We start from the raw sequence: 23,361 nt of genomic DNA on the forward strand, positions 1-23,361 counted from the left end.
TCAGGCAGAGGGGGCTGGGCATCTGAGAAGTGGCACTGTCCAGGCTCAGGAGGCCTTGTCTGCCCCTCTATGCCCACGTGCTAGTAGGGCCAACAGGCCTAGAAGACTTACAATGGTCCTCCCCACATTCAAGAGGATGGTAGCATTTAAAGCCACCCAGCACCTTTGCTATCCAGCTCCGTGATTTTTCAGATGAGGAAACCTGGGTCCAGGAAAGTTAGGTGATGACCCATGGTCATCTAGCTGGTGCCAGAGCCAAGATGTGGGCCAAGATCCTCTCACCCCAAGGCCAGCCAGTGCTCCCCTCCTGTAGTAACAGTCCCCTCCTCCACAGCACCCAATATGATCACTCCTGGGCACAATCCCCAAGGCTCTAGTGCTTGGCAGCTTCCAAGGCCTCTCCCCACAACCATCTGGAGAAGCAGGCTGTCTAAACATCACTCTGGATTTGCAGAGGAGGAAGATGAAGTTGGGATGTGGGGGTGGAGTCAGCAGCTGGCAGCCCCCCGCTGGCCTAGCTGGGAGCTCTCAGAGCTAGGACTCCTACTTACCTGGCCTCCTGGCTCTGTGGTACCCTCCTCCCAAACCTGTTTCTGGCAGCTCTCCAAGAGCAAAGCCCAAGGCCCAGCAGCCTTTGTTTTCTGACCCTCTGTCTCATTTCATTTACTTCCTGATTTTGCTTAGGCTCTGAGCTCTCTCAGGGCCCCTGGTTACAGAATAATTGTCATAATTGAGAGTGAGTGGCACCCAGGCCCAGTGCATGCATGTTAGGGAGGCAGCTGACACCTCAGAGAGGCCCTGGGTGACGGCTGGTGGGAGGGCCAGGCCTCCCCTGCCTGCTAGGCACCGGGAGGGGAAGGTGTTGATGTCCAGCACTTACTTTTTCGCCTTTGGGCCCTGGACGACCCCTGACCCCAGGTTGTCCTGACAGCCCTGGCTGTCCCTCGGTGCCTGGCTTCCCAGGGTCTCCTGGGTTCCCTGCATCACCCTGTGTGAGATTAGGGTAGAAGGGCATGAGGAGGAGAAGCCAGACATGTGGGGCTTGAGAGCATTCCCTAGAGAAGGTGGAGCAGGTCCCCTTCCAGGGGTGAGAGTAGGGCTGAACTTAGCACCCTCAGAGGCCAGAAATAGGGGGATAGGTCAGGGCAGAGAAGGTGAAAAGGAAGTGGATCCCTGTGCCAAGCTGTGTGTGTGTGCGTGCGTGTGTGTGTGTGTGTGTGTGTAGGAACCAGACTTCCTAGGATCATTGGATTTAGAGCTAGAAGTGACCTTAGAGTGAATGAATGAATGAATGAATGAGCATTCTTCATTTTACAAATAAGGAAACTAAAGGCCAGACTGGGGCAGGGGCTTCCCTTAAACCATAATGGTAATAAGTATCAGAGCCAGGATTTAAACCCATATCCTCCGACTTCCAATCCAGTACCCTTTCTTCCACCAACTCTGTCCTACTAGAAACTGTCCCCTGCCCCTCCATGCAACAATACACCCACAAAGCCCCCCTTCTCACCTTCTGCCCCTTCAATCCAGGGTCCCCTGCTTTACCCTAAAGAAGCAAAGGCACATAGGAAAGGAGAGAGGCTGACATCAGTTCTCCCCGGTCCTCTCACACCCCCAGGGATCCCAATGGCACCGAGGGTCCTGCTGAGTCACTGTCCCCTGGCACCTTTAAGTTTCAAAGGCCTCTGGAACGCCTATGGGGGGTGCCATCCTTTATAAGCTCCCTCCCTCCCAGGGTCAGAGGGGACAGACTCACCGGCTTCCCAGGCTGGCCACTACCAGGCTGTCCTGGTTCCCCTTTCTCCCCGGGAGGTCCGGGGAGGGCCCCATTATACGTCTCTGACACGGAAAAGCACTGCTCACATGGCTCCCCCTGGCAGCAGGCAGGGGCACAGAGTTAAGTGGGCAGGGGGGATGCCCCCCCAAGGCCCACTCCAGCCCAATCCCACTTCCTAGAGGCCACTCTTCATCCCAAGTTTGGCACGGACTGGACAGGTGTCCTGGACAAGCCAGGTCAAATTCTTTACCCTGGGTTTGGAATCTGGAATTGGGGAAGGCTATAATAATAATCTGTATATAATGTGTGCATATACTTAAAATTCCATCTGAGCCTCACAGCAAGCCTGTGTGTGAAGTAGGTCCTACAGTTATTATTATCCCCATTTTATAGGGAGAAAAAGGAGTCAAGAGAGGGTAGGTAAATTGTCCAAGGTCACACAGCTAGTAAGCATCAGAATCGGGATCAGGACCTAGGTCTTTCTGACTCCAAGGCAGCACAGCAGCCCCTATACCAGACTGTGTGCCCTTGGCTGGCCACTGGGAAGGTCAGGTCTTTCTGACTCCAAGGCAGCACAGCAGCCCCTATACCAGACTGTGTGCCCTTGGCTGGCCACTGGGAAGGTCTTGGGAGGGGAGGTGGTCGTAGGATATAGAACTGGAAAGGATCTTAGAGACCAACCCCTGATTTTACAGATGAAGAAAATGAGGCCCAGAAAGGCTAAGGGGCTTGCCCAAAGTTACACAGATACCATTCTCCCCCTTCCCTACCCTGCTCCCCAACTATGTCCTATACACATAGACACTGTGTGAACTGTCTGGGCTCTATCCTCCTCCCTCCCTCATCAGTAACTTCCAGCCTCACCTTCTCCCCTTTAATGCCAGTGGGTCCCATGGCTCCAGGAGTCCCCTATGAGAGACAGACTGTGAGAGACCAGCAGAGGTGCCAGCAGGTATCCCAGACCCTTAATGCCAGCCCTCTAGTCTACCATATGGTTGTCAAGGACCCCTGCTCCCTCTTCCTCCTCTCTTTCCCTCTGCCCCTTGCCTTCTCCCTCCTTCATCTTCCCTCTCCTCCACTCCAGGAGAAGGCAGCTGGTTTTGGCCTCCATAACACTGCCTATCCCCACCTCTGCCAGTTCAGACTCACTCACCGGTTGGCCAACTGGCCCCATCTCACCAAAATTACCCTGAAAAGGAAAGCAGAGTTAAAATGGGACTGAGGCAAGGGTTCTGAGTTCCCTAGTGACATCATATATGACCTGCCATCTTCAGCTCTTCCTCCACCCCAAGTCACACTTTCAGCCTCTCCCCAACCTCTCCTCAGCACTTACCTTCTCTCCCTTAATTCCTGTTGGGCCTGGTGCCCCAGCTTTCCCCTGAAAATACACCAAAGTAAGAAATTAGGAGGTTCCTCACCCTGATGAGAAACATCCCAGGACGCTGGAGCGAGGAATGGCAGTCACTTCAACTCCTTGGAGGGAAGAGAAGTCTGCTCGTGTACCAGATGAGAAAACTGTGGCCCAAGATGGGGTTGACTCAGCCAGGGTCATATATTAAGCCAGATGTAGGGCTGGGATGAAGGCCAAATAGTCTCATAGTGGAGGCCTCCCACATTGGTTGAGGGAAGGAGTCTAAGATCATGGGACTCCTGGGTTGCCCAGATACCAAACCCAAGACTTTGGGATTAATGGGGAACTCCACAGGTCTAAGGGTACAGTCACTCACTGGGGGGCCAGGCAGTCCAAAACCTGGGAAAGTCACTTCTCCCTTGATCCCCAGCAAGTTCTGAGCACCTATGCCTGGGCTGCAGGACAGACATGGCTCCCCCTAGAAAAAAGCCCCAGAGTGAACAGAGGGTCACCCCACCAGCCCCAGAGTCCTTCCCTTCACCCTGCCTGGTCCTTAAGCTATCACCCTCTGGAAGAATCACAGAATCTCAGAGCTGATGGGGATACCAGGGAGCATCCAGTCTAATGGGTCCCTGAGCAGGAATCCCCACTACAACATCTGCAATGAAAGATATTCTGATCTGTCCTTTAAGACCCCAGTGATGGTGATCTCCTGGCCTCCTGGGGGCAGCCTGTTCCACTCTTTGGAGAGCTCTGATCGGTAGGAAGATCTTTCTTACACCAAGCCTAAATCTGCCCGTGTAATTTCTACCCCCTGCTCCCAGTTCTGTCCTCTGGAGCTAAGCATGATAAATCTACTCCTTTGTCTTCACCGCAGCCCTCCCCTTCTCTAAACTAAACACGTTCAGTTTCTCCAATGGATTTATGTTGCCCACTTCCCGCCCCAAGACTGGCTGCTGGTCAGGGGGAGGAGGTGTGAGCTGTAACTCATCCAAGTCCTTCCTCTAATTTAAGGCAAGATTGTGTTAACACTGTTTTGATTGCTTCGTCTCACCCTCGACTCACCTCGACTTCACAGCAGCCCAGATCTTCTGCATATGAACTGTCGTCTAGCCAGTCCTCCCCTATCTAGTACCAGTGAATTAATTTTTTAAACCCAAGTGTAGATCTTTATATTTGTCCTCCTAAAATTCCACTATTATTAGATCTGGCTTATCATCCCCAGCTCATCTGGATCCTTCCAGATTCTGATTCACCATCCACCATCTTAGTTGCTCCTACCAGCATTCATCCAGATGGCATCTACGCCCTGATCTAAGTCATTGAAAAATGTTAAGCAGAACAGGGCCCATACGGGGAGGGGGAGAGAGGGGAAGGGAATGAGCATTTATTAAACACTTACTGTGTGCCAGGCACTGTGTTAAGTGCTTTACAAATATAATCTCCATGGGGTCCTCCAATAGAGACCATTCCTCCTTCACTGCCAGACTTTACAAAGTATTAGCTAGGTTCATGGCTTCTACTTCCTCGCCCCCCTTCACTCAATCCCTCTATTATCTGGCTTCTGTGCCCCCACTAATCCTCTTCTTTCTAAGCTCACCACTGACCTACTAACCCAACCTATTAACCTCTTCCTCAATCTTCGTTGTCCCTGACCTTTCTGAAGCAGCTGATATTATGGATTACTCCTTCCACTTTGATACTCTTTCCTCCTCTGGCTTCCATGACATTGATTACAGTTCTCCTGCATCATCTTCCCTCAAGGCTCTGATCTATCTTCACTCTGTCCCTGGCTAGTCTTACCCACTCCCATTGCTTCAATAAGCACGTCTATGCAGAATGCCTCCCAATTTAGGTCTCCAGCCCCGATTTCCCTCCCTCTATCTCTGGCTCTAGTCTCTCATATCCAGATGCCTCCCCCTTGATGGCAAGGTTGGTACCCCTAAATGAATGAATCTAAAACAGAATATGTCACCTTTCCTCCTAAAGCTGCCCTGTCTCCCCAGCTTCCTCATTTATGCGCTTTGTTATTGTTGTTCAGTCATTTTTCAGTCGTGTCCGACTCTTCATGACTCCATTTGGGGCTTTCCTGGAAAGGATACTGGAGCCATTTCCTCCTCTAGCTCATTTTACAGGTGAGGAAACTGAGGCAGACAAGGTAAAGTGACTTGCCCAGGATCACACAGCTAGGAAGTGTCTGAGGCCAGACTTGAACTTAGAAGATGAGTCTTCCTGACTCTAGACTCTACCCACTACGCCACCTAGCTGCCCTATTTATGCACATAGCACCACTATCCTTCCAACAAGCCAGTCTTAGGATCCTGTCAATCATCTTTGACTCTTCCTTCCTCTTCACACCACCCCCGCCCCCTAGCCAAGCAGTCGCTAAGGCCTCCAGATTCTGCCACCACAATACTTCTCCGGGCTGTCGTCCTCTCGCCACATGCAAGGCCTCTGGCTGCCATTATTTCCTCCCACCTGGATGACTGCAGTAGCCTCCCAGCTGGCCTTTCTGCCAACATTTCTAATGCATTGTGCACGGGTGACTTGAATGAACACACCCTGCCCTGGCCATGTCACTCCCATCTGAAACTCCCAGTGCCAGCCCTGCCAACCCCGTCTCAGTTCCCTATTTTTGTCCCATCTCTCCCGGCTCTGTGACTTTGTGGCTAAAATGGACTCTCCCCATCTCAGTCTGTTGATATTCCCGCCGTTCTTCATAGTCCTCTTCAGATACCAGCTCCTCCGTGGAGCTCTGCCCAACTTTCCCCACAGGAAAAAATGGTTTCTCCCTACAGAAAGTTCCCAGAGTCCTTTGCCCTTACCAGAGTTCTGCTGCCCTTACCTCTTGCTGCCTTGTATCATAGTTATTTGTGACCCTTTATCATAAGCATCTTGCATGCAGAAACTATATTATGTCTATCTTCCTAATGGCAAATGCCTCTAATATCTGTGATTTCATTCATCTCAATGTGCAAACCCCCCTCTCCCCAATGACGTAACTACCCATCTAAGCCTGTGTAGAAAAGTCCTAGCAATTAGCTGTCTGAGGCTCAGAATCATTTAATGACCCACTCAAGGTCACCTGCACAGACAGAATTTGAACTTAGGTCTTCCTAAGTCTAGAACTCTACCCATAGTACCAGCTGCCTCGGACTGGCATACAACAAGCATGTAATTCAATTTAGTAAGCCTTTCTAAAGCACCTACTAGGTTCCAGTCACAGTGCCAAGGATAGGGGCTAGCCTTGTGATTTTATTAGTATGAGGAATTCAGCTCCTTTTCTGCAGCTAAGAGTCTCAGAAAGTTGCTGAAAGCACAGAGAGGCTGGGCAATTTGCCCAGGGTCACACAGTCACTCAGTGTCAGAGGCCAGGTTTGAACACAGGTCTTCCTGGCTTTGAAGCCAGCTCCCTACCCACTCTAAGATGTGCTAGGGAGACAAAGACACAGTGCCTGTCCTCAGGTGGCTTATATTCTACTGGAAGGGAGGAGGAGGACAATTTGTACGTAGTCAATGAAACACACGTAGAAGGAAATGCAAAGAAACTGGGGGTGGGTGGCAGAGTACTAACAAGGAGGGGTGGGGATGGGAGGTCAGGGAAAGTCTCGTGGAGAAGGTTGGCACCCGAGCTGAGCCTTCAAAGGAGTTAGGGATTCTCTAAGGCAGAGGTGGTGGCAGGCATGGGCATGGAAATGGACCAGGAGCAGCAGGGAGGCCAGTACGGCTGCAACACACAGCAGCTGGTATAGTGGAGGGAGTGAGGACTGAAGAGTGTGTGAGGAGTAATGAGAAATCAATTTAGAAAGCCAGGTTGGAGCCAGATTGGGTTGGGCTTTATATAGAGCAGTTTCAAATTTGCAAAGATAAGTAGGTGATTGGTGGGGTGACCTATGCTGAGAGCATTTGTTTTGCTGTGTGAAATTAAAGGGGTGGGAGGTCCCACTTACCTTTTCACCTTTCATTCCACTGATGCCAGGTTCTCCCTGCCCAGAGACAAGAGGGGGCTTTGGCTGGGGAATGGGGCAAGGTTCAGAACCCCCAGACCCCAGCCAAGGCGGAGAGGAGGGGAGGGTCTCTGTCAACACCTCCCCCATGGCACTGCAGTGGGAGTGAGAGCTGGTTCTCCCCTTTTTGGGGCTATTCAAAGGACAGACTGGGTCAGCTGGGACAACCCCCTTGTTTTTTTCCAGATGAGGAAACTGAGGCCCGAGTTGAGGGTGAGATGGGTGGGGTAGTGATCTGCCCCAAATCCCCCAGTGACAGTGGCAAGTTAGGATCTGCACCCAGACCCAGGCTCCCACACGGATGTAAGCTGGGGCCCCGCCTTGCCTGCACCAGGTCCCCCAATACCTACCCGGTCGCCCTTCCTCCCCGTAGCGCTGCCTAGGTAATCCTGAAAGAGAGGCCGGGCTGGGGTGAGGGCAGGGTGGTCTGACGGCCCCGCATCACCCCGGCCTCCCTCCCTCCCTCCTTCCCTCCCAGCCTCGCCCTGCCCGTCTGCCCCGGCTCACGATGAGAGCCGGCTCCACCCCGGCACCCCCGAAGGGCATCTTGCCCGCACAGCTACAGCCGCCTCCCTGGCGCAGGGGGCCGTTGCTATGGAGACGCAAGAGGGCGGGGTCGTTGCCATGGAGACGCCAGGAGGGCCGGCGCCAACTCTATGGTCCCTCCTCCTGGGGAATAAAAGGGACATCCGGCCCCTGCAGCCCGCTCTGTGATCTATGGTTCTGCCCCTGGAGAAGAAGAGGATGCGGACCTTCCAGGAAGCCCATCGCTGGTATTGCTCGGCTCTGTAATCTATGGTTCTGCCCATGGGGGTTGAGGAGATGTGGCCTTTCTAGGCCACCCCACGGCAGTGGTCTGGTTCATTTTGAATAACGGAGGCACATGGTCCCACTTGGAGAAGGAAATAGCAAACCACCCCAGTACCTCTGCTAAGAAAACCCCAGTGGGGTCGTGAAGAATTGGACGCGACTGAAAAATGACTGAATGACTGAATGGTCCCAGTAGCCTACACTATAACATATGATTATGTCTATGGAGAAGAGAAAAGGATGTGGCCATTCTCTAGTCTCATCTGTGGTCTTGCCAATTGGGAGCAGTGGGGACACATGGGCCTACTATCCCACAGGGTGATCTATAGCTCTGCCACTGCACGTGGAGAGTACAAGGATGCCCTGGGCCCACCTCCCATCAGGGGTCTTGAAGAGAGAGAGAATGTGGCCTCTTTAGACCATGCCCACCAGTGGTGGTACCCATAGGGAATAACCAGGGCATGATTTTGCCCATGGACAGTGAGAGATGATGGGCCCTTCAGATCACCCCTCATCAGAGGTGCTGCCTATCGGGAATGATGGGGACATCTGGTCTCTACTGCCCACATTATGGCTTTGTTCAGGGAGAGGTTGTGGCTCTCCCATGTCAATGGTCTAGGGGAATGAGAGAATATGGCCTTTCTAGACTCTACTATCCTTATGGGGGTACCCATAAGGAATAAATAGGAGTATACGGTGCCACTAATCCATACTTTCATCTATGGTTTATGGAAAGTGAGAGAGCATGGAGATCAGTGAACATGTCCATGGGAATAATGGAGGAACATAGCCCCCACCAGTTTATACCACAATCTATTATCATACACTTGGGGACTAACGGAGGTACATGACCCTTCTTTTTTTTTTTAATTTTCTATTTTTAGGCAATTGGGGTTAAGTGACTTGCCCAGAGTCACACAGCTAGTAAGTGTCAAGTGTTTGGTCTGAGGCTGGATTTGAGCTCATGTCCATCCTGACTCCAGGGCCGGACCTCTATCCACTGTGCCACCTAGCTACCCCAACATTACCCTTCTAAGCCACCCAGAACTGTAACCAGGAAAGGCCATCAGAGTTTTGTCCCAGGGTACAAAATTTAGAGGGTGCTAATTCACTGTTCTGGGGTACCCTTCTTCCTCTGCCTATCCCCACAGCAGTGATGATCATATCCTGGCCAGGGACATGGTAGGGGTTGGGGCTGGGGAGGGATTCCTCACCATTTAGCAGATGCCAAACCTCGTGGAATCTTGAGGCTCACCTCCTCCCCCTAGTGACCATACTTAGATAAACCTAACCCCAAATCCATTCTGCCTCAGACACAAAAATGTTAGCTTTCAGAGGCCACTCTGTGTAAATAGTCACGCCTGTGAGTATCTGTGTGCCCTCCACTCTGCCCAGCAACTGCCATCCCACCTGGAGCTTGCCAGGCTCTCCTGGCTCCCCCTTTGGGCCAGGTTTTCCTGGCAGTCCCACGAAGTTCTGGAGCCCCTCGGGCAGTGTAGGACACACTTCACAGGGGTCACCCTGCAGGAGGAAAGAAACTGTGAAGGGAATTCTGGACCCAGGCCAGCTCTAGACCTGCCCCATTTAATTCCCAAAATCACTAGCCCTGCCCAACCTTCTTCTCCACCAACCCCAGGCTCAGTAGCTCCCCCAAGGGACGTGTGAGAACATCTTGGTCCCTGCAGTGGGCAAACAACACCCACGGGGACCCTCAGCCCTGAAACCTTCCATCCAGACCTCACCTTTTCTCCTTTCAGCCCTGGTATCCCTGGTTTCCCCTATTGGAAAAAGAAACCTTAATGAGCAGGAGGCCCATGGGGAGGGAGGTGGGTATAGTTGGAAGAGGAGCCCAAGAGGGTAGATCTACAGCTCGGTAGAGCTGGCCTTCCTTTGCCCTCTAAGCCCTTCCAGGAAATACTCACAGGCTTTCCTCCTGGACCTTCCTTCCCTGGATACCCAGAGCTTCCCTGCAGAGAATAGCCAGAGGCAAAGGGTTAGTGGTGTAGGAGGGATATGGGAGGAGAGTCACAGATCACCATGTCCAACCCTCCCCATTATACAGATGGGAAAACTGAGGTCCAGACAGGGTGAATGGTTTATCCAGGGATATACAGCCAGTGAAGGGCAGAGCTGGGACCAAAAGCCAGGCCTCCTGATTCCTGATCCAAGGTTCTTTCCCTTGTGCCGTATACTTGCCAGGGACCTGGACCTCCTCTTCCAGGGAGTCCTCCTCAATGCAGCGACTCCAGGGTGAGTTCACTTCTTCAGCCCCTTCCTCCCTGCTCCCTTACCAAGCACCCTTCCCTTATGGCAAGTTCTTCCCTCAATTCCAGCTACAGCCCAAGAGATATTATGTAATATTAATATATATATATATATACACACACACACATGCATACATACATACACACATATGTATATGCATGTGTATGTGTATGTGTATATGTGTATGTTATGTGTATGTGTATGTATATGCATGTTGCTTTTCTTATGAATAACAACAGGACAGCAAAGCAGCGCATAGAGGGCCAGGCCTAGAGTCAGGAAGACTTGAGTTCAAATTTGGCCTCAGAAACTTACTAGTTGTGTGATCCTAGGCAAGTCACTTAACCCTGCTTGCCTCAGTTTCCTCATCTGTAAAATGAGCTTGAGAGAAATGGCGAACCACCCCAGTACCTTTGCCAAGAAAACCCCAGATGGGGTCGGGAAGGGCTGGACGTGACTCGACTGACTGAACGACAACAGGTCACGTTTCTCTCACCCTTTAGAATGAACCCAGCTTTTTTCTCACAACGGCCCGGGGAGGTTCAGAGTATAATTTAGCATTGCACCCATTTTACAGATAAGGAAAGTAAGGCTTAGTGAGGTAAAGTCTTAGGATCACATAGTTCAGAGGATCGTAGATTTACAGCTGGAAGGGACCTTAGTGGCCACCAAGTTCAACCCCCTCATTTTACAGAGGAGGAAACAAACACAGAGGAGAAGTGACTTGCCCAGGGTCACACAGCTAACTGAGGCAGGATTTGAAGTCAGGTCTTCCTGACTCTGAAGTCAGGCACTCTTATTCACTGCTCGGGTCTGCCTCATCTGCTAGGGAGTATGAGGGCCAGGACTCGATTCCAGGGCTCCTGACTCTTCTGTCTGGCTCTAGCCAAACACACTTTACTCCTGGTATGTCCTTTGCAGGGTCAGCCGTTCATCCTTTCCCAGCTGCTAGTTTCATACCCTCTAAGTTACCTTCTTTGTCTTGTATGTTCCCATTTAAACATGTCATCTCCCCCATTTGAATGTAGGCAAGCTCCTTGAGGGCAGGGCCTACTTTTGCTTTTGTAGCCCCACTGCTTAGCTCAGGGCCTGGCATTTAACAAATTCATACTGATTGTTGATGTGACTTGTGGCCTCCCCAACTTTCAGAGTGGAAAGAATAGTGGATCTGAAGTCTCTGATGCACACCAGATGTGTGACCTTGGGAAGGTCACTTCCACTCCCTGGACCTCAGTTTCCACATCTGTAAAATGGGGAGAATAATCTCTGCCGCACTGGCAAAGATTGTGCGATGTTTACGTGAGACGATGTTGGTAAAGCTGTCTGTATAAAAGGCAGCTGTTATTGATCACGACAATGCTCATCACCATCTCTCTAGCTCAGATTTCTGTCTTGTCCTTGCTTCTTACAGCAGGATTAGAGGCCTTGGGTGAGTCCCAAAGGCAGCCACTTGTCACAGGGTCAGACACCCTTTTGATATCGATGGAAAGACTGAGAAGGGAGAGCCTTCGTTATTGCATGAAGCGACTTGGGGTCAGGGCCCAGAATGAGCTGGTTGGGGCTGAATTGGCCCTTCTAGGGCCCTGAACACATCCCCCAACAGTGCCCTGCGCACTGGGCAAGGCTTTGTGACTGTGAAGGGAGCCAGGGACCTGGGGGAGCTGAAAGGCGCCGGGAGCTGGGAGGAGAAGAAAATGAAAATAATCCATTTTCTCCAGCTTATTACAGATTAATCTCCAGACTCCTGAGTCGGAGACTGGCTAAGGCTTGGCCTCTTTCCTGGGAGGGAGACAGGGGCTGGGGGCGGTGACTGAGAAGACTGTCTGGGGTTTTCAACCCTTTCCCTCCCATGTCCAGCTGTGGCTGGCTTAGCCCCGAAGCTCCCCGAGTTTACCTTGTCTCCTTTTGGACCAGCTGGGCCACCAGGGTCGCCCTGTAGGCAGAGGCAGAAATTAGACTCAGCAACCTGCCTTCAAAAGCCCCTTCTCTCTTCACCTTTGGATCTCTCCTCCTGAGGGGGTGAAGTATCTCCCCCAGACAGGAGTTGTGATGCCTTCTCAGACTAAGGATCCCTGAGGTCAGGGGTATACCTACCCCTCAGACTGGGGGTCCCTGAGGGAAGAGCTACGTCTCCCCCTCAGAACTGGGGTCTCTGAGGTAAGAGTCATGTCTATCCTCAGACTAGGGGTCCCCCTAGGATTAGAGCTGCATCCTTTCAAATTGAAGGTCCCTGAGATCAGGGGTATGTCTATCCTTCAGTCTGGGGGTCGCTGAGGGCAGAGCTGTGTCTCCCCCTCAGAACTGGGGTCTCTGAGGTAAGAATCATGCCTGTTCTCAGACGGGGGTCCCTGAGGGCAGAGCTGTGTCTCCCCTTCAGAACTGGGGTCTCTGAGGTAAGAGTCATGCCTATCCTCAGACTGGGGGTTCTCTGAGGTTATGTCTCCTCTTTCTCATCTGACCCAGTCCTCTGCTCTCAGGGTCTCTCTGGATAGGGTGATGGGAACAGGCCAAATTTATGGGGCACAATGAGGGAATCTTGACATGGACTACCCCATGTGTGGGGAGAGAGGTTTGAGGGCACTCACGGGCTTTCCTGGCAGCCCGATCCCAGGGGGTCCTGGGAGTCCTGGGGGCCCTGGCTCTCCAGCCAGTCCCTCTGGTCCAACGAAGCCGGGATCACCCTGGCCCAAACACAAAAAGTCAACAAGCATTTATTAAATTCCTACACTGGCATTGTACTAGGTGCTGGGGACAAAAGTAAAGCACAAAAGTGAAACTTGCCCTGCCCTCAAGGAGCCTCCATTCTACTAGACATGGGAAATGGGAAGACTCTTCCTATCATGCCACTAGCCCACAGAAGGAAGCCCCGAGAACCCTTACCTTCTGCCCTTTGGGCCCAATGACACAGATCTCCCCAGGCCGGCCCTACAGAAAACGGGAGATAGGTGTGGGAGGCTGGCTCCAGCCTGAGCCCTGAGCCCTGGGCCTTGACGCCAGAGGAGCCCAAGTGTCCCTCTGCCCTCCCCTGCCCCACATCCCCATGCGTCTTACATCTCGGCCAGGCTTCCCCACGGAACCCTTGAAGCCTGCATCTCCTCTCTCTCCTTTCTGACCCTAGGAAAGAAGACAGAATATCATCTTAGGGTGCAGACCTAGACTCCAGAGCTTGATTTGTGAAGATTAAAAGAAGACACATTGTGTTGTCATGGATACAGAGTCCATCTCAGAGCCAGGAAGGCCTGGGTTCCAGTTCTGCTCGTGACAGACGGAAGGCCTGGGTTCCAGTTCTGCTCGTGACAGACGGACTGGCTTGAGTGACCTTGGGTAAGTCATTTAACCTCTAGGAACTCTGGGAAACTCTCTAAGACTGGAAGGTGCCTACTAGCATTGGTAGTGGGAGCTTCCTCATCTGGGAATTCTATATATCGATGAAATTGCAGGTCCAGTCCCTGCCTCGGTGGTAACATATGTAAAAAGTGAGAATATTGATTTTTTTCTTTGCTTTTTGGTAAGGCAATTGGGGTTAAGTGACTTGCCCAGAGTCACACAGCTAGTGAGTGTCAAGTGTCATAAGGCCAGATTTGAACTTAGGTCCTCCTGACTCCAAGACTGTAGCTTTATGCACTGTGCCACCTAGCTGCCCTGATGATATTTATTTTAAAAAAAAAAGGCTTCGCAAACCTCCAAATAGTACATTAATGACAGTTTTTACTACAACAGAAGGATCAGGGATGAGGACTGTCAGAGAAGTAGGGGCATGGGTGACCAAACCTCCTGGGGGCCCTGACAGCTTGAGGTTCTGGTACTCAGAGCCTTCTTGCTCCCCCACCCAACTGTCTGTCATAGCTGGGATCAGAGAGTTCACTAAATCCAGGTTCCTCATTTTACAGATAGGGAAACTGAGGCCCAGAGAAGGGACTCAAGGTCACAGAATGTCAGAGCCAAGACCAGACTGCAGGTCTCTTGACCCCTAAGGTGAGGGCTCCTCTGACTTCATTGCAAGTCTTCTTTTCCCTAGAGAAGGCAAAGAAAGCCTACCTTCTGCCCAGTCGATCCAGTAATTCCAGTGGGACCCTGGAAGAAGGATAAAAGGAGGAGAGAAGGTGAGCCCCTGTCCCCTGCGATGCCAGCCCCAGCTCTCATACCCTGACTCCTTCCTATCCCACCCTGACCGTGCCCTAGGGGCCGCCCCACTCACCGGGTCTCCTCGATCTCCCTTTTCACCCTTGGGACCTTCAGCGCACTGGTGAGTAGGAGAAGAGAGAGTGGGTGAGGGAGGAGCGTGGGAACCTCTACCTTACTTAGGAATCCAGTATGGATCACTTCTCCTGTGTGGCTGAATACTCTCCCCACTGCCCTCCAATTCCACTGAGCCTTACCTGGAGAGGGGCCTCCGGGGAGGTACGGACACAGTCAGAACCCTGTGGGCAAAAGGGAGTTCAGGAGAAGAGGGACTGGGGCCAGAATTGCAGCAGAGGGGGATGGAGATCAAGATTCGGGGGAAGAGAAACCAAGGGTAGGTGGGGCGTTAGAGTTACAGGGAGTTAGCAATCTTCCTGGTTCTGCTGTTCGGCTGTTTTCAGTCGTGTCCAACTCTTCATGACCCCATTTGGGGTTTTCTTGGCAAAGATACTGGCGTAGTTTGCCATTTCTTTCTCTAGCTCATTTTACAGATGAGGAAACCGAGGCAAACAGGGTGAAGTGGCGTGTCCAGGGTCACACAGCTAGTGAGTGTCTGAGGCCAGACTTGAACTCAGGAAGAGGAGTCTTCCTGACTCTAGACATGGCACTCTATCCACTGTACTACGTAGCGACTCCATTCTACTAAATGGGAATTGCTAGGGGAAAAGACTCTTTGTTTCCTGGAAGATGGTACACACTCTGGGCATTCTGGGAACCTAGGGGACACCCTTTCTCAGAGCAGGGAAGGCTTCTGTGTGCCTATACCTGCCTCTGCGACGACAGCTGCCTTGGCTATAGGAGGAGGTCCCCCCACTGCCAGCTGTCAGCCCCTCTCCCACAGCAGGCACGGGTGATGGTTACTTACCCGAGCTCCTTTCTCTCCTTTGGGTCCTTCAGAGCCAGGTAGACCCCGCTCACCTTTCCCACCCTGTGGGTAAGAGCAGAGTGGAACTCAGCCTCTTAGACCAAAGCTAACACAAGCAAGCAAGATGGGGAGAGGTGGCTAGCCCACCTCACACGGGGGCACATGCAAAGCCCTTTCCCACTCCAAGTCCCATGGTCCCTGTAAGCATTTGTGCCCAGTAATTCTGGGTATGCATATACGTGTTTAGATTGGAATAGCCACATTCAATCTCAGGGAAATTATTTCCTGCCCTTATCTCTAGCACATAGACACAAGGGGACAGATGTACATAAAAAGGCATGTGGGGCAAATATGACAAAGCCACAGGTAGACTGCCTCCCTGCCCTCCCCCCCCACATCCACGCATAGGCACCATGCAAATATACATACACACGCATGCACAAACCCCCACAGTTCACACATAGAGATACAAGTGTACGTGTCATGCTCATGTACATGTAGCCCCATTGGTAAACATGCCTCGGATACACACACATGCCATCACGTGTAGAGTGTGTGTCCCACGAGAGAATGTGCACACATTTCCATATACCCACAGTCACATGGTTACCCCGAGGGTCATACACACACGACCATAATCATGCAGGGCTGAGGACAGCAGCTTGGTGGTTGGGGGTGGTATGGGGAAGGCAGGAGGAAAAGACCAGAAAACTCTGTCCCCTGGGGCTGAGGACTCACCTTAAGACCAGGAGGACCCAGTGTGACCTGAGGAGACACAGAGATGGGTGAGCAGGGAGACAGGGAGGCCAAGGGGGGAAGTAAATGTCCGGAGGGGAATTCTAAGGCCCAGAGAGGGCAAGCAACTTCACTGGGGCCTCAAGGGGAGGAAAAAACTGACCCCCGACATCCTCCCCATTCCACTGCTCTTTCCACCCATCTGGCTCTGGATTCCCACTTCCCCCTTCTGGACCCTCTATTTCAGCAGATGGAGAATGGGTCTGGTCTTTGTCCCCCCCCCCCAAGTTTATCTCCTCCTTCCCAAGCTGCTCATTTGCCATGGCAATCCTGCTGTTTCCATAACAACTTCACACACATCTGGAAGCCATAGGCCTGCCAGATGTTACAGGCTAGTTTGGCTGGGAAGGGTATTGAGAATCCAGTGGGGAAAGACGATTGGACAGGGGAGGGACGGAGCAGCACAGTCATGGGGGACAGAGTCATGGAAAGTTGGGAGTGGGGAGGGCTGGGCCACTCCTCATGTCTCCCAACCCTGAGCCCTAGCCTACACTGTTCCCAGTGTTCCTTCCCGCCTCCGATATCCTGCTAGGAGCCAAGCCAAGTCTCCCTGAGCTCCAGAAGGAGTTTGGGGGTAAATAGGAACCCAGGTAACCCCACCAGCCAACTCCCTCTGCAGCTATGGGGAAAGGGGATATTCAGAGCAGAATGGCCTGGATTTTGACTGAGGGGCCCTCGAAGGGAACGCTCACTGAGAGATTAGCATGGGGATGGTCTGTCCAGCCCTCCAGCCTACGGGCTCCTTTAGCCAAGGCAGAGCAGGGGGACATTCTGGGCAGGCCCACTGAGCGCATCAGAGCTGTGGGAGAGGGATGAGTCAGGCTGGCGGCATGGGGGGTACCCAGCCACATGTGGGTGTGGTTGTGGGCATGGTGGGGACACAGTTGGACAACAGCTGCTGGGGCCCCTTTCTTCCCCTCAAACCTCAAGGGATGGCCTGGGAGAGGGAAACCTAAGGTCCCTGCCCCTCCAAGGCCAGACCAGACCTCCAGGCAAGACCCTTGGGAGCAAGATGGACCTGCGGCTGCCCAGGCTGGGGTCAGAGCTATGATTTGGGAAGAGGACTAATCTTTAGCCAAGGTTCATACTATCTAGAGCCAGAATAGATTTCAAGGAGTGAAGCCCCTTATTTTCCATATGAGGATGAAGATCTTGGGAATTCTCCGGGTTTCCTGGCTACCCAGCAAGCCAGCAGCAGAAACCGGATTGGAGCCTCCATCTTTGACTCCTGGCACTGTTCTCCAAGGGGGAGACCAAAGGGACCAAAGGGGTAGTCCTAGGTGTTTCTCTCCCTAAAAGATCCCCAAACAGGACACATAACAAGAAAGGATCCCTCTGGCCATGCTCGGGGTGGACACAGCAGAGCCCGGGGCGTTGAAGCCCCAGGGAGGGGAGGAAGAAGAGCAAGCTATGGACAGCCCCATTCTCAGCCAAGTAGGAGCCTAGAAAGGGACCTCAGGGGCCATCTAGTAGCCACCTCATTCTAGAGGTGAGGAAAACGAAGCCTAGGGAAGATGCCCTGCTCAAATGGGGTGACTATCAGCCGGCCCGCACCCAGAAAGGGCCCACAGAGTGGCCCTGTGTTCTGCCCACCCAGACTTGAGAGCCCCCTCTATCTTCCCCCCTCCACACATTTGGGCTCCTTCCCTCCCACCTGGTGCCCTTGCCTCTGCGGGCTCACTCACATTGTTCTCCATGGCATGGCTGGCACAGGGTGGGCACTAGAGGAAGAAAGCTTAGTCACCGGTCAAGTCAGCCTTGGGGATCCCACAGGAGAACCTTTTCCCAGCCCCCTAATTTGCAATGTCCTGAACATTCAACAGCTTCCTGGGAGCAGCTGTCCTGGCAGATCCAAGCTGGGCTGAGAATCAGGCCCCCTGGACATGCCCACTGGACATAGCTAGTGCTGCTGCCCTGGGTGCCATTCTACCGTCTGCACACACGCGCATCACCCAGTTAGCACTGAGGAGCTCGCCCTGAGTGCACACACGTGCATTGCCCAGTTGGTGCCCAGGAGCTTGCCCTGTTAGCGCCCAGGGGCTTGCTCCACAGTAGGGCATGGGGGTAGAGATGGATGGATCTCAGAAGTCATCTAGTCTAACCTCATTTTCCAGATGAGGAAACTAAGGCCCAGGGAGAAGAAGGGACATGCCCAAGATTGTAGGATCATAGGATCTAGAGATAAAAGAATCTCTGCAGGTCATATGCCAATGCACTCATTTGACATATGGGGAAACTGAGGCATAGAGCAATTACATGACTTTCCCAAGGTCACATTGCTAATACATAATGGAGTCAGGATTTGAACCTAGATCTTCAGACTCCTGATTTCATACTCTTTCCACTATGCCAACACTAGGTTGAGAGGGCACAGGCAAGGAAGGGAACCCGTGACCCCATCTTCCTTGGCCCTAATGGCCCCCTTGGTGTGGGCCTTGCATTGCAGGTCCACAAAGGTCTGTCAGACTGACTGAGAGAAGCTGAACTCCCCCCTGTTCCCACGGTGGCTATCTCAGGGCCAAGGTGGTCACTTCTCCACAGGCCTCTGAGCTAAGCCAGTAATCCCTGTGTGACAGGGCAGAGTGCCCAGGCCTCTCGAGGAATGCAGAGAGACGGGCGGGCTTCCGGCTGCCCCGCTCCCCTCTGACTGCCCCCAGGCATCCTTAAAGACTTATTTCAGGGGCTTGTTGGGCCACCTTCACAACAGGCCTCTCTCTGTCCTTCCCAGGCAGCCTTACCTCATCCGCTGGCATAGTCTTCTCTAGCCAGGAGGGGTCCTAACGGGAAGGAGAGGCAAAGGGATGTGAAGATGGAGGGGGAGGAACGGAAAACAGGGGAGCCCTAGCTGCCAGGGCTGTCCAGCTTCACTACAACTGGGGGCCCAGGGACCCCAACATCACAAACTAGGCCAGTGTGGGCATCACAGTTTTAGTTCCCTGGTGATGACAGGGACCTTGGTGGGCATCCATGTGGTGCCCAGTGAGCCTTTCTGCTTTGTAGACCTGGTACCTCTGCCCATGGACCCTGGAGCGTTTTTAGGAGACAAACTGGATAAGACTTCAAAACGCAGCTAGTCCAACATCTTCATCTTACAAATGAGGAGACTGAGGCCCACAGAGAGGAAGGGACTTGCTAAAAGTCATATGGCTAATAAATGGTAGTGTCAGGATTTGAACCCATCTCGACTCCAAATCTCACTCTTGCCACTACACTACTCCCACCCTCTATAAGAAGATGTGCTACCTCTCAGAATGCTCCCCAAGCCCTGGCGGGGTTGGGGGGACTGGGACAGGGGGAAGGCTAGGAGAGTGTGGCCTGGGCACAGAGGAAAGGCTGGAGGGTGGACAGGGGGGCTCTACTTCACCAGCTCAGCTCCTACCTTGCTTTCTTTCTCTTTCTGTACTTCAGCATTTCCTGAGAGCTGAGCATTCACCTAGACAGAAAGAAAAGGGGGCTCAGGGAAGAGGCTGGAGGATCATAGGATGTCAGACTCGGAAGAGAAGTTCTAGGCCAGAGGTGGGGAACCTATGGCCTTGAGGGCCCAGATTTGTTCTGTAAAATTTGGACTCAGTCAAAAGGCTGCACCTGGGGACCTAGAGGGCTACATGTGGCCTTGAGCCTGCAGGTTCCCCACCCCTGGACTAGTCCAACCCTGTCATTTGACGTATTAGGAAACTGAGGCCTGGAGAGGGGAAGGGTCTTATCCGAGGTCACACAGGTAATAAATGGCAGAATCATCCCTCTGGCTGCCATCCCAGGGAGGGCTCTTCTCCATGAGGACACATGGTTGGACACTGGAGGCTGATGTCCCTCTAAAACTTGGTCAAATCTACTTGGGCTGTCTTAGCCCTCCCCTGGAAGCGGGAGACTTTGACACTGAAGTGAGCCCCTCTGAGAAGTGTCAGGGATGTGGGAGGGGGGCAGTTTATCAGAAGGCAGAATTATGACGGCTGCTGGGTGTCCCCCTCACACACACTCAGAGCCTCATCCCTGAAGAAAGGCTCTTTCTGCACCCCCATCCCCCCCCCAGACCATATGAATAACCTGTCCCTCTCTCCCTCTTTCCTCTCCTTCCCAATTTCACTCCCTGTGGCCCCCCTCTCCCTTTTTTGCTTTCCTAATTCCTCTATTCCCCCCTACTCTTTCCTTTCCCTCCCCAAATCCCTCCCTTTGCCCCTGGGACGCTGGAAAAACTGAGCCAGCTAATGAATGGAGTCATGTGTTCTCCAGAGTCAGAGCCTGGGCTGGCTGCCCGAGGTGGGTGAGGAGGGAACGGGCCTCCCCCCAACCTCTTTGGTCCCTGCATCCTTCTGATCAATGGTGTAGGGGTGGAGGAGCCCTGGAGTTTGAGGCCCAGGAAGGGGCATAAGGGAAGCAGCTTCCTGCTTCTACTCCCCAGCACCATACTCCAGGTCCCACCCACGAGATGGGGACACACATGTCCTGGCATTACTCAGGCAGGAAATCAGAGGATCAGAGACTGTCAGAACAGGGAAGCGACTTTAGCACATCAGATGTCAGAGCTGAGGAGGAGCTTAGAACACAGAACATTAGAACCGGAAGGGAGCATAGAACATGGAATGTCATGGATGGAAGGAAGGGACCTCAAAGATCTAATCTAAGCCTCTCGGGGGGCACACACAGAAAGAGGAAGGGACTTCTGCAGACTGCAAATCTAGCGACCAAGTGCAGGTCAACCTGATGTTTTTTCCTAGGTTGGATAAGCAAGTCCGCTAGTGCTCAGTGAATCAGGGGGCTTTGGGAACCAGTGGGTCCTCCTGATGCTTAATGATTGAGTGTTTGTTAGAAATAGGATCCCAGGCCCTATCCACACATACACACACAGGCCCCTTCCCAGCTGGGTTCTGGGAGGAATCAGCAGGGTGTTTGTGAAGCCACCGAGACAGGTGGGCATCCCCTTTCTTTGTCTGCAGGCAAGGGCACGTGGGGTTCCAGCAGTTAGGCAGACCCTGGGGGTACAGCTCACCACCTCCCTGCTCCCCACAGGGCTGCTAGAACTGACAAGACCTCAAGTTATTGGAGGCATAGGAGAGGGCTGGCTGGGAAAAGGGAGAGGAGAAGGGGGGAAGGGGGAGGGTGCAGAGGCAAATTGGGCAAATATAGCCCCTGGCTGCCTGCCTTCCCCGAGGGTGTAGGGGGAGAGGGTATAGATATCAGCCTCCTGCAGTGCCCCCTTCTTCCTATTTTGGGAGGCCGTCCCCCATACCACTCACTTTGGGGAGGGTGTCGGAGAGGGAGACTGACTGTTATGGCCCCCGAGGCCCTGAGGATTCAAACCAACCAGAACTCACTTTGCTCCCAGGGCTCACCCTATGGCAGCATCCCAGCCCTGCCCCTTGGTTCTCCTCGCTCCCAGTGCCTGAAATTTCCTCCTTCCCTTCTGCCCAGACAATTCTTACCTCTTCTTAAAGCTCTTCTCAAATGCTTCCTCCTCCAATAAGTCTTCCTGGATCCCCCAACTGGTAAAAGACCGCCTTCTCTGCCTTGGAATTAAGTGTCCCTCCCCAGCACTGTTTCTGCCCATTTCCAATGCACTGATTGTGTGAGATTGTGTATACTCTGTGTTAGTGTCTCATCCTTGCTAGGGTGTGAGTTCCATGAGAGAAGGCACTGTGTCTTAGGTGAATTTTGCATGCCAAGAATCCAAAGATACAAAGTCAAATTCAGAGAACAGGCCTTCTTCTACAGGAGGTGCCTATGGAATATTTGAATGAATGAATGAATGGACGAACAGATGAATAGACGGATAGACGGATGGATGGACAGCTGGCTGAAAAATGGGCACAGCTCCTCATACCCCCCGCTCAGAGGTCTGGTGCCCATCGGGTCCCCTGCCCCCTGGCCCTAGTTCTAGGGCTTCACCTCTCCATGCTGTTCGGGGTCATTCACCTCAGGTTCACAACTCGGGCATACCCGCCACAGCTCAATCTGACTCATTTTGTGGGGTCGCATCTGGCAGGGATGGCGCATGGGGAGGTGTGGGGGCTGTGGTTAGAACATCACCTTGCTGCCCTGCGGCTCCTCCAGGCAGAAGCATCGAGTGTAGACCTTGCCCTCGGCCTGTGGACTAATCTCGATGAGCTCATTGTTCTGGGTGTCCCGCCGGGCCTTGGAGGCCTCCTGAGGGCACTGCTCGGCAAGTGAAGAGGGAGACACTGTCACTCGGGACACCTGAGTGCCACTCTGTCCCTGCCTCTCCTCCCACCCGCCCGAGGCTAGCTTCCTTGCCCTGCCTGTGCTGTGGCAGCCCCAGACCCCGAAGACAACCAGCGCTCACTTAAATGAACCACCCCCTGGGCCCCCAGGTTCCTGCACTTACCCCAGCTGGTGAGACCTCACAGCAGCCTTCCTCCATCACCAGGGCAGGGTCACAGTAGATGTGGGCCTGCTGTAAATCAAACTGGGGAGGGGGAGACAAAGGTAAGAGGGGCACAGGAAACAAAGTGGGATCACCCCAAGGGGACCTCCAGGAATGGGAGGCCATGCTGCTGGGTGATGCCAGCCCCCAGCCCCAGAAGACACTTACAAAGACGGGCTTGCCTCGCTCGGCATCCACGCCCAGGAGGACGTGGCCCTCGGGAAGCACCACATGCCGCGGACCCAAGGGTTGTGAGGAGACGGAGGCACAGTCCACGTGGACAGAGACCACTCGCCCGGTCACACTCAGCACCAGCTTGTGCCAGTGCAGGTCAAAGATCTGGGCCACAGGGAAGATGCAGGACACAAAGTCGCCATCCAAGCCACGGGCCCGGAACTCCAAGCTCTTGTCATGACTGTTGACCTCCAAGGAGATCTGAGGAGGCAAGATAATAGAATCATGGGACTGAGAGCTGGAAGGGACCCCACAGATCCTAATGTTACACGAGGAAAGCAAGGCCCCGAGAAGGAATGGGAATTCACAGCATCGCAGAATCTCAGAGGGGAAGAGGGATCTTAGCAGGTACCTCATCCAGCCAAGACAGATGCACCCAACGGATGCTTGAAACCTGAAGTGATGGGAGCTCATTACCTCCCCAAGCAGCCCTTTCTACTTTAGGACAGTGCTCATTATTAGGAAATTTTCCCAGACACCCAATCTAGATTTGTTTCTTTGTGATTTCTCCCCATTTTGCCCAGTATGTTATACCAAAAAGAGCATTAGATTTGTAGTCAAGTTCAGATTTGAACCCTGCTGCTTGGTAACCGTGTGACCTTTCCAAATCAAGTCCTACCCTTCTCTAGGCCTGGGTTCTGCCTCTCTCAGATGGAGATTTCCATTTGTCCTCATTCAATCACCCTTTTCACCACC

At 52.9% G+C, this 23,361-nt stretch overlaps 1 protein-coding gene and 1 long non-coding RNA gene across 2 annotated transcripts in view; one reads left to right on the forward strand and one right to left on the reverse strand.

Moving 5' to 3' along the window:
* COL16A1 (collagen type XVI alpha 1 chain) overlaps positions 1-23,361 on the reverse strand; it is a 76,079-nt gene that overhangs the window by 46,119 nt on the left and 6,599 nt on the right. Inside the window, 27 exon segments of the mRNA XM_020983543.2 lie at positions 881-988; positions 1,511-1,546; positions 1,757-1,873; positions 2,642-2,686; positions 2,931-2,966; positions 3,111-3,155; positions 3,505-3,606; positions 7,079-7,114; positions 7,486-7,524; positions 9,356-9,466; positions 9,688-9,723; positions 9,868-9,912; positions 12,105-12,143; positions 12,796-12,891; positions 13,091-13,135; positions 13,262-13,324; positions 14,249-14,284; positions 14,409-14,453; positions 14,590-14,631; positions 15,258-15,320; positions 15,996-16,022; positions 17,738-17,773; positions 18,791-18,829; positions 19,432-19,485; positions 22,077-22,202; positions 22,393-22,473; positions 22,600-22,866. Coding sequence (XP_020839202.1) covers positions 881-988; positions 1,511-1,546; positions 1,757-1,873; positions 2,642-2,686; positions 2,931-2,966; positions 3,111-3,155; positions 3,505-3,606; positions 7,079-7,114; positions 7,486-7,524; positions 9,356-9,466; positions 9,688-9,723; positions 9,868-9,912; positions 12,105-12,143; positions 12,796-12,891; positions 13,091-13,135; positions 13,262-13,324; positions 14,249-14,284; positions 14,409-14,453; positions 14,590-14,631; positions 15,258-15,320; positions 15,996-16,022; positions 17,738-17,773; positions 18,791-18,829; positions 19,432-19,485; positions 22,077-22,202; positions 22,393-22,473; positions 22,600-22,866 — 1,815 coding nt within the window.
* LOC110206286 (uncharacterized) lies at positions 13,335-19,221 on the forward strand. The gene is made up of 3 exons (XR_002323869.2): positions 13,335-13,534; positions 14,229-14,313; positions 19,053-19,221. It is a non-coding gene; the product is annotated as an uncharacterized LOC110206286 (long non-coding RNA).

This window comes from Phascolarctos cinereus, unplaced genomic scaffold, assembly GCF_003287225.1.
Source record: "Phascolarctos cinereus isolate Bilbo 61053 unplaced genomic scaffold, phaCin_HiC Scaffold_726;HRSCAF=1367, whole genome shotgun sequence".
NCBI classification, from domain to species: Eukaryota; Metazoa; Chordata; class Mammalia; order Diprotodontia; family Phascolarctidae; genus Phascolarctos; species Phascolarctos cinereus.